Here is a 10,259-nt window from a genome sequence, read left to right on the forward strand (position 1 = left end):
GGACACTATAATCTGTGTCAGCCTTGGCTGTTGTGACCAGGGAATAGGGGGGTCCCAGGCAGGAGAGGGGCGCGAGGAAGGCCAGCAGCAGAACACAGACCTGGGACTGCAGAGGAGAAGACTTTGATGTCCTCAGGAGACTGACACGAGTGGGGCCATGGGAAGCAGCTCTGAAGGGTGAAGGTGCTCAGGCAACCTGCTAGGCCTTACAGGACAGCCTCCTCCAAGCAGGACGAGGAATCGGCCGGTGAGCAGACTGGACCTGAAAGAAGATGCCAACTGGAACCTGGGAGCAGGGAGCAGCTTCATTCCAAATGGGAAAAGGATGGCTGGGTAGCGGTAACTACAGAGGAACAGGTAGTTGAAGCTAAGTCTCTACCCAAAGAAACGTCAGCCCAGCCGGAGGAAATAAGAGCTCTGCTGAGAGCCCCAGAGCCAGGGAAAGATAAAAGGGTAACGATCTGGACAGACTTCAAGTGTGCTTTTGGAGTTGCACACGCCCGTGGAGCTATTTGGAAGGAAAGAGGACTTTCAGCTGCAGAAGGAAAACATATTAAACCTGCAGATGTTGTTTTGAGATTGTTAGATGCTGTGTCCTCACCAACTGCAGTAGCTATTATGCACTGCAGAGGACATCGGAAAGGGAATACTGCCCAAGAACTGGGAAATAAATTGGCAGACCGAGGGGCAAAGGAGGCTGCAGAACAAAGCGAAGACCTCACTGCTCAAGCAAGTTCCCCAGGAGAAGTTAAAGGCATTCTGTCATTATTGGGTTGGGGGACTGGTAACTGCCTGTCCGTAAGGCGTGGTGGAAACCCCACAGACCCTGAACTGGTGGTGCTGCTCTGCAGAGCAAGTGGGCTGTGGTGGCCAGGGCCATGCTGGTGAGGCTGAGAGGCACACCCAGCTCAGGTTGGCCACTGTCCCCTCCACCCCAGCACGCATAAGTTGCCTCAGCAGCTCCAGAGAAGGTCTTGGAAAAAGAAACTCAAACAAGTTGGTACAGGGTCCTTTATTTGGTTTAAACACACAGAGAGCACAGCTCCTTATTTACACAAAGTCTGTGGGGCACACAAGGCAGGCAGACACTGGCATAAAAATACGATGAAGAATGACAGCATTTTGTGGACAGCATTAATACAACCAAGAAGAGCAAAAACCCAGAGAAATGAAAGCAAATAACCTGCGAAAGAGATGCTGGGCCTGTAATGAGTTCTATTACTAGTGATACACAGAAAAAAATGGGCAGTTCATTGCTGCTTCTGAGAAGCAATCAGTCATAAGTTTCCTCAGGGCATCCTTGAGCTCCTGGTTCCTCATGCTGTATATGAGGGGGTTCACTGCTGGAGGCAACAATGAGTACAGAACTGCCATCACCAGGTTCAGGAATGGGGAGGAGATGGAGGGGGGCTTCAGGTAGGCAAACATGCCAGTGCTGACAAACAGGGAGACCACGGCCAGATGAGGGAGGCAGGTGGAAAAGGCTTTGTGGCGTCCCTGCTCCAAGGGGATCCTCAGCACAGCCCTGAAGATCTGCACGTAGGACACCACAATGAACACAAAACAAACACAGAGTAAACAGACACTAGCCACAATTACCCCAACCTCCCTGATGTAGGTGTCTGAGCAGGAGAGCTTGAGGATCTGGGGGATTTCACAGAAGAACTGGTCCACAGCATTGCCCTGGCAGAGGGGCAGTGAAAATGTATTGGCCGTGTGCAGCAGAGCATAGGGAAAAGCAGTGCCCCAGGCAGCTGCTGCCATGTGGACACAAGCTCTGCTGCCCAGGAGGGTCCCGTAGTGCAGGGGTTTGCAGATGGCAACGTAGCGGTCGTAGGCCATGACAGTGAGAAGAAAATACTCTGCTGCAATAAAAAAGAGATTGAGAAAGACCTGGGCAGCACATCCTGTGTAGGAGATGGCCCTGGTGTTCCAGAGGGAATTGACCATGGCTTTGGGGAGAGTGGTGGAAAGGGAGCCCAGATCAAGGAAGGAGAGGTTGAGGAGGAAGAAGTACATGGGGGTGTGGAGGTGGGGGTCACAGGCTATGGCGGTGATGATGAGGACATTGCCCAGGAGGGCAGCCAGGTAGATCCCCAGGAAGAGCCCGAAGGTCGAGAGCTGCAGCTCCCGTTTGTCTGCGAACACCATGAGGAGGAACTGAGTGATGGAGCTGGCATTGGACATTATTTCACTGCAGGAATGGGGAACTGTTGAAAGAGGAGAAGACATTGACAGGTCAGGTCAGATTTCTCTGAGCCAGTCTTATGCCATTTCTCACACATAACTGCCTCAAAGGCTTTTTTTGTGGGGGGACATCAGTCAGTTCTTTTTTGTGAGTTTAGGACTAATGGGGAGGGGCTCTGCCCATGGGCTCCAGAGAAGTCAGACCTGTGCTATTGCAGTGCTGTCAAACAGCCCGTGCATTCAGTAGGTGTTCCTGGCAATGGGTGTCTTCAGTTCAGGGAGAGGTATTTCCCTCAGTGACCATGTGAAATTTGTCCCTATATTACAGTGCGATGGAGTCAGCACCCAGACCTTCTGTGTCTGAGAGGGAAGAGCCCAGGGAGGGACCCAGCCCTTCCAACTCTGCGCTCCTGAACAGCAAAGTCTGGGTCAGAATCACTCTCCAGTAGCACAGAACTTTTCTCCCCCCCCATTTTCCATCTCCAGGCTCTCTCCAGACATGATAAGAGCAGCGTGCCTGTAGGGGAGAATGGGGCTGTCAGTAGGTTCCCATCCTCCCCTCCTGAAGTGCCCCCACAATGGGGGAAGGGCACTTCAACCCCTTTACCCCAGGGAAATGCCCAGGTGCCTGAAAAACTCTGCCCAGTGTCTCCTGAAGGGAGAGTCAGCTTGTTTGTAAATTCCACACACTGCATTGCATACAGCGTCCCAGGGCCCGTGTCTCAAAGTGGATCTGAGATACCTCCACAACCCAGAGCTTCCATAAGGAAGAAAAAAGCAGCAGGAAGAAGAAAAGAAAAACACGAAGCAATACCCTGATCCTTCTGCTAATAGGGAAAAGGAAAGAAAGACAGCTGGCACTTGGGAAAACTTCCTCCTTACACAGCAGAGCACAGCACCTCCACGCTGCTGACAGCCCAGGCCGGTTGCTCTCAGTCCCTTTTCTCTGCAGAAGGAAGAAGTTTATGTGTCAGGAGAGATGCACCTTTGCTCTACTGCAGCTCTGGCTGCAGAGGAAGCAGCACCTGCCCTGGACCCCCTCGCCTTGAGGGCAGAGGGTCTGCTGAGGGGGAGAGGTGACCAGGGAGGCTTGCTCAGAAGAAGCTCTCTGTGTTGAGTCAGGAGCTTTCTGAATTCCCGCTGCCATGACATTTCTAATTTTCCCTGCCCATGTCTCTGCTGCCTGGAGCTGTCCCTGTCAGGAGCTGTTTCTCTGTCTCCACATCTCCTCCCTGGCAGCACTCACACACACCGTCCCACGCGCTGTGTACTCAGCTCAGCCTTGCAGACCCCTCCTGGCAGCAGAGCACTGCCCAGGGCCATCTCCGTAGCTGCAGGCTCTGATGGGAACATGAGTTCATTGCTGATGAGGCTGCAGAGGTGATGCTGAGGAGCTCAGTAAGCCAAAGGTGGTTAGTTTTTGATAACCTCAGATTTAGAAACCTGCAAGTGAAACACATCTGGAGTTCAGTGCCTCCTCCCAAACTGAGAGAATAATGTCCATGTCCAACACTCCCTCCACCCCAGAGGCCACTCAGAGTAGAAGACTGAAAGCACAGGCTCCTTCCCATTCAGGTAAACCCTGCCTTGATGTACTTCTTGAGAAGCTTCCTCTGCCAATGTCCGGGGGGGGCGGATCTGGAGTTGTGAGAAGTCCTGAGCAGCACAACACCCTTTGAACAGCAGAAGATCCCTGCCCTGCCCTGCTGGGGAACTGTCCTTCCACCCACAGCTTCTAACCACAGCTCCATGAGGAGCTCCCCAGGCAGGCCGAGTCCTGACTTTGGTTGGTGACAGAGTCCATGTCCAAGGTCACAGAGCCCCATGGTGAAGACACCCTGCTTGGAAGGACAGCTCTGGGCTCCCCCGGGTGCACACCCACCTTCACACCTTCAAGCCATCCCCACCAGAAGGCAGCCGTCATGCCCTGTCCCTCTCACACTGCACTAGGGAAGCCCTGCTCTGCAGCCCGGCTTCCTCTTCTCCATCACAGACAGATCCCAGAGGTTGGACACATTCAGGAGATCCTGCAAGGAGCCACCGACACATCACCCTGCACCCAGAGACTTACTGTGTCAGAGGCTGGGAAGACTTCTCCTCCAGTGAGCTCTCAGCCATCCTCCCCCTCTCCTCTGCCTTCAACCTCTCTCTGCCCCACTCCTTTCTCCTTGGTGCCCACAGGCAGCCCCCTCAGCCCTGCTGCGCTTGGCAGAGCAGCTGCTGCTGGGCAGAGCTGTCTCCCTGCAGCTCTGCCTGCTTGCTAGGAGCTCTCTCTGTCCCAGGAGCCCAGCCCAGATCAGCAGCACAGCAACAGCCCAACAACTTTTTAACGATCTCTCTGATGGTTTTGCCAACGAGTTCGTGAAATTAAGAGACTGAGGGGAAGTTGAGGAAACCTCTGGAGGAGTCAAAGTCAGATGCAAACTCCAAAGTTTCTTGAAGCACTAATGGGTTCCCCTGAGGGACGTTGCTGACAAAGTCTCTCTGGGGGCTGGTTGAAAGAGAAACCTGGATTCAGTGAGGACAGGTAGGCAAAGGCAAGGTGAAGGTGGCTCTGATGCTGAGTAACCCTTGCTGTGCTTCATCAAGCCAAAAGACAAAGGACTGACTCGCCAGCCCCTGCAAGGCAGACCCTGTCCCTCAGCCATTCCTCAGGGTTCTTCCTGGGGCAGGGTGATGTGGGGATGTGCAGTGCCAAGGGCAGGGCCAAGGTCCTGTGCTTCTGGGTTTGTCCTGGGTGGGCTGAGGAGGCACTGAGGTGCTGGTGACATAAGGTGAAGGAGTCTTCTGGTAGGCCTTGGGGGGTGGAGTCAACAGCCGTAGCCAAGGGGAGAAAGACCTCGGCTCTCTTGGGGGCTTTTTGTCTTGCCAGAGCCCTTGAGTGTCTCCACCACAGGATGTCCTACAGTGTCCCACACCTGCGCTTGCCATTGCACCGTGCAGATCAGACTGTCCCCAGGAGAGGCCTGAGCAACGCCTCAGGGACATGTTCTCCCTAACCAGAGGCTGGAGGTCAGGACCTGCAGCCTTCATGGAACACCCCCAGGTTTCCTCAGCATCAGAGTGACCTTGACCTTGCCTTTGCCTGCCTGGGACGGAGGGAGCTCCTGGCAAGAGGGCAGTGCTGCCAAGAGATCTGGAGTGTCACTCTCCTCCCAGAATCACAGAACCAAGGAGGCTGGAAGGCAGCCAGCCACCACCTTTTCTGGGCTTCCCCTTCATGCTTGGTTGTAGCCAGCAGCTCCTTTCTCAGCCATGCCAGCCTCCTGCCACCTTGATGTGACCTTCAGCATGTCAAGTTGGACCATTCTGGATTGTGAAGAGGAGATCCTTGAGCATCAAACAGCTCTCTGCACCTGTCTTCTCTGATGGATGCAGCCCATGGGATTTTTCCAAGGTGGTCCCTCAGCAGGCCAAAATCTGCTCTTTTGAAACCCTGATATTTGCCTTCTTCCCTTTTCTCCGTATCCTCCAATCTACCTTCTCACCCTGGACTTTTCCATTCCTAACCAGCCTTTCTTTGTTTGTAAACATTGTGGTTTAACCCCCACTAGATATTAGGCACTGCCTTGCAGCTTGCTTACATCCCTCCCTCAAACTCGGTGCGACAGGGGAAGAGGAAATGTACAGTAAAAGCAAGAACATTTAAGATGGTGATTTGGGGTCATTGGCCTGCTTGTATCTGCCTTCAGCCTCTTGCACCCTCACCCCTCTATTCCCTGGTGGGGCATAGTCAAAACAGAGAAGGCTTTGAGCCTTTTCAAACACTTTTCAGTATCAGCTAGAACATTCGTGTGTTCTCAGCATTGTTTTAGTCACAAAACTGAGACACAGCACCACAGGAGCTTTCACAAAAGAAGTAAGTCCAGCCCAGCCAGGCCCAGTCCAATCTCCCCACGTTACTCCATCCCATTTCTGTCATAGTCAGGTCCCACACTAACCAAAATACCTTCATATACAACCACCCCCATTCAATCCTGCTGTTTAGAGACAGCTATCATTGCTTTACCTACGGGCCAACCCCTTCAAATGTCTAAGAAATTGTCCGTGAAGTATCCACTAAGTTCATGTCATCCATAACTTCAGTTCCCATTTTTATGGTAGTTACACAAGACAGGAAAGGTGTGTTGTGTGGAGTTACTGGTCATGACAACTGGCTCAAGTTGGGTCGAGGTAACTGGCTCGATGGCCGAGCACAGGGTTGGTGGTGAATGGAGTTCAATCCAGATGGTGACTGGTCACAAGCAGTGACCCCCAGGGCTCAGTGTTGGGGCCGGTATTGTTTCACATCTTTATCGATGATCTGGATGAGGGGATTGAGTGCTGCCTCAGTGAGTTTGAAGATGGCATTAAATTGGGTCGGACTGTTGATCTGCTCTAGGGCAGGAAGTCTCTGCAGAGGGATCTGGCCAGGCTGGATCGATCGGCTGAGGACAGTTGTATGAGGTTCAATAAGACCAAGTGCTGGGTTCTGCACTTGGGTCACAAAAACCCGACACAGAACTACAGGCTTGGGAATGATTGGCTGCAAAGCTGCTCGGCAAAAAAAAGGCCCTGGGGGTGCTGGTCGACAGCCGGCTGGACATGAGCCAGCAGTGTGCCCAGGTGGCCAAGAAGGCCAACAGCATCCTGGCCTGTATCAGCAATGGTATGTCCAGCAGGAGCAGGGAGGTGATCGTGTCCCTGTACTGAGCACTGGTGAGGGTGGTCCTTGAATCCTGTGTGCAGGTTTGGGCCCCTCAGGACAAGAAGGACGTTGAGGTGTTGGAGCATGTCCAGAGAAGGGCAATGAAGGCGGTGAAGGGCGGAGAACAGGTCTTGTGAGGAGTTGCTGAGGGAACTGGGGTTGTTTAGTCTGGAAAGGAGAAGGCTGAGGGGAGACCTCATCACTTTCTACAAATACCTGAGAGGAGGTTGTAGTGAGGTGGGGGTCAGTCTCTTCTCCCAAGTAAAAAGCGATAGGACAGGAGGAAATGGCCTCAAGTTGTGCCAGAGGAAGTTTAGATTGGACATTAGGAAATATTTCTTTACTGAAAGAGTGGTCAAACAGTGGAACAGGCTGCCCAGGGATGCGGTGGAGTCACTATCCCCAGAGGTGTTAAAAAACACACGATTCCATGATTCTATGATTGTTGCACTTGCCCAGATTTTTGCAAGGCTTGTTTAGGTGATATCTGCTGCAGTACTTGCTAAAATAGACAACTACAACTTGCTGTCGATACAAACTGGGAGGAGTGGCTGACACACCAGAAGGCTGTGCTGCCATTCAGCGAGACCTGGACAGGCTGGAGAGCTGGGCGGGAGGAACCTAATGAGGTTCAATAAGGGCAAGTGTAGGGTCCTGCACCTGGGGAGGAATAACTCGTAGAGTGTTCCTCAGATCATTGTCGTGCTGATTCTGACCTTGCCCAGCACAAACTAGTAGCTCCTGTTCTTGTCTGTAGTGCCCTGCGACTCCTCATGCTGTCACCTTGTGGTGATGGCTCTCCACAACCAGGGTGAGCCTCCTGCACGCAAACACTAAGAGCTGACCAAATGGAGCTTCAGTCCAGGCAGACCTTGAGGAACTCTGGGATTCAGCCAACAGGAATCTCTGAAGTTTTACAAGGAGAAGTAGCATTGGGGGGAACAAATAAGCCCATAAGTCAGGGCCAGCTGGGACGTGACTGGCTGAGCAGGAGAATGGCCTGGCCACCACGAGGGACACCGTACAAGCCAGCGGTGAGCACTCACCATGAACAAGGCCAGCTGCACAGGGGGCTGCATGAGGAGGAGCGTGGCCACATAGACATCTTGAGTTTCCATCCCCCTCCAGTGAGACCTGGTGTGCCCACACCTGGTCTGGTGTGTCCCTCTGTGGGAATTCCTGCTGTAGACAGGTTCCTCCAGGGAAGGAACTGGAGAGTGCCCAGAAGAGATCTGCACATGCCCTGGACTCTCAGCCCCACACCCCATCTTTGCAGCCCTCTTCCATCTCCACACATCCCCAGGAACATTCTGTCCCTGCAGAACAGCCCAGCTCTCCCGGCAGCCCCAGATTCCCCCCCAGAGGATGGGTGTCTTTAGTGTCATCTGTTGGGAAGCCCTGGGTACATCCCTCAATTACACTCACCACCTTACATGTCACCAGACACTCACTGGTGACTCCTAAGTCCGGTTCTATGTCTCTGAAATGCTATGAACACTGAGATATTATTCCCCATACCATGGAGGAAGAGGAACTTGAGAGCTGCAGTTCCTCAGGCTGCTTTGTCGAAAGAGCCCAGCCTGAAAGCACTGCACTGGGAAAATCCCATTTTATTGCTGAGCTGCTGCGAAAGAGGCAACTCTGAGCCAGTGTCAGACCCACTTTTATAAAGGCACCAGGTGACGCAAATGCAAACCTTTGTGTGATTAACCTCGTAGCTTTGAATGAAAATAACAGCAATAATAATAATAACAACAACAATAATAACAACAATAACAAACAAAATCTCCAAACGCAAAATTAAACATCAAAATCCAACAGCAAATAACTAAAACAAACCAAAAAAAAACCCCAAGGAAGTGTAAAAACAGATACTTTGTGAATCATTTGTAGAGAGATGTAGTAATTTTTTCACTATTGAAAAACTTGCGAGGAATTACTTTCTTAAGAGCATCTTTGAGCTCCTGGTTCCTCATGCTGTAGATGAGGGGGTTCACTGCTGGAGGCACCACCGAGTACAGAACTGCTGTCACCAGGTTCAGGGATGGGGAGGAGATGGAGGGGGGCTTCAGGTAGGCAAACATGGCAGTGCTGAGAAACAGGGAGACCACGGCCAGGTGAGGGAGGCAGGTGGAAAAGGCTTTGTGGCGTCCCTGCTCCGAGGGGATCCTCAGCACGGCCCTGAAGATCTGCACGTAGGACACCACAATGAACACAAAACAAACAAAGCCTAAACAAGCACTGACCACAAGTACCCCAGCCTCCCTGAGGTAGGTGTCTGAGCAGGAGAGCTTGAGGATCTGGGGGATTTCACAGAAGAACTGGTCCACAGCATTGCCCTGGCAGAGGGGCAGTGAAAATGTATTGGCCGTGTGCAGCACAGCATAGGGAAAAGCAGTGCCCCAGGCAGCTGCTGCCATGTGGACACAAGCTCTGCTGCCCAGGAGGGTCCCGTAGTGCAGGGGTTTGCAGATGGCCACGTAGCGGTCATAGGCCATGACGGTGAGAAGAAAATACTCTGCTGCAAAAAAAAAGACAAACAGAAAGACCTGGGCAACACATCCCGTGTAGGAGATGGCCCTGGTGTTCCAGAGGGAATTGGCCATGGCTTTGGGGAGAGTGGTGGAGAGGGAGCCCAGGTCGAGCAAGGAGAGGTTGAGGAGGAAGAAGTACATGGGGGTGTGGAGGTGGGGGTTGCAGGCTACAGTGGTGATGATGAGGCCATTGCCCAGGAGGGCAGCCAGGTAGATGCCCAGGAAGAGCCCGAAATGCAAGAGCTGCAGCTCCCGGGTGTCTGCGAATGCCAAGAGGAGGAACTGATTTATGGAGCTGCCATTGGACATTTTCTCCCTCTGGGCATGGGGACCTGTTCAAAAAGTTAAAGACAGCGACAATTTCAGGCAGACTTCTCTGGGTATAATCTATTCACTTTCTCATAGAACATCCCCCAAACTGCTCTTCCCTCTTCAGGAAGGCCTTTTTTGAGCTCCGGTTGCTGCTTCTTGAGGGTGTCCCAGAGAGCTGGAGGTTCTGCTGTGGGCTCTGCACGAGTCAGAGTCTTACCTACAGCGAGAGGTAAATAGGAACAAAGAGTGGTCTGAGATTAAATGCACTTCTGATGTCAAAGACCTTTACAGCTTTGTGGATCCCGACATGATTCACCCGACAACAGAGCCAATTTTAGTTTGTGTACTCTGTTCTAGTTGTGCCATCACCGCTGAGGAGTGCTTTTAAGGCAGAAATCCTTGGCATTTCTGTTGCACTCCTTGTGACACAGTTTTGGTCCTGTGAGGCAAGTGACAGCCGCTCGCTCACCCTCCCCTGCCCCAGGGAACAGGAGAGAATTGGAAGGGTAAAGGTAAGGAGGCTCATAGGTTGAGATGAA

At 52.5% G+C, this 10,259-nt stretch overlaps 2 protein-coding genes across 2 annotated transcripts; both read right to left on the reverse strand.

Annotated features, from left to right (window-relative positions):
• Nucleotides 1-1,221: 1,221 nt before the first annotated feature.
• LOC147412946 (olfactory receptor 14C36-like) lies at nucleotides 1,222-2,019 on the reverse strand. Its single transcript, XM_086480818.1, has one exon. It carries the CDS (start codon nucleotides 2,017-2,019, stop codon nucleotides 1,222-1,224), a length of 798 nt encoding a protein of 265 aa, XP_086336944.1.
• A 6,738-nt stretch (nucleotides 2,020-8,757) lies between these two features.
• LOC147412947 (olfactory receptor 14C36-like) lies at nucleotides 8,758-9,717 on the reverse strand. The gene has a single exon (XM_086480819.1). The coding sequence runs from the start codon at nucleotides 9,715-9,717 to the stop codon at nucleotides 8,758-8,760; it is 960 nt and encodes a 319-aa protein (XP_086336945.1).
• Nucleotides 9,718-10,259: the final 542 nt, after the last annotated feature.

The sequence above is a fragment of the Leptosomus discolor genome, unplaced genomic scaffold (genome assembly GCF_034619465.1).
Source record: "Leptosomus discolor isolate bLepDis1 unplaced genomic scaffold, bLepDis1.hap2 HAP2_SCAFFOLD_35, whole genome shotgun sequence".
Classification (NCBI taxonomy): Eukaryota; Metazoa; Chordata; class Aves; order Leptosomiformes; family Leptosomidae; genus Leptosomus; species Leptosomus discolor.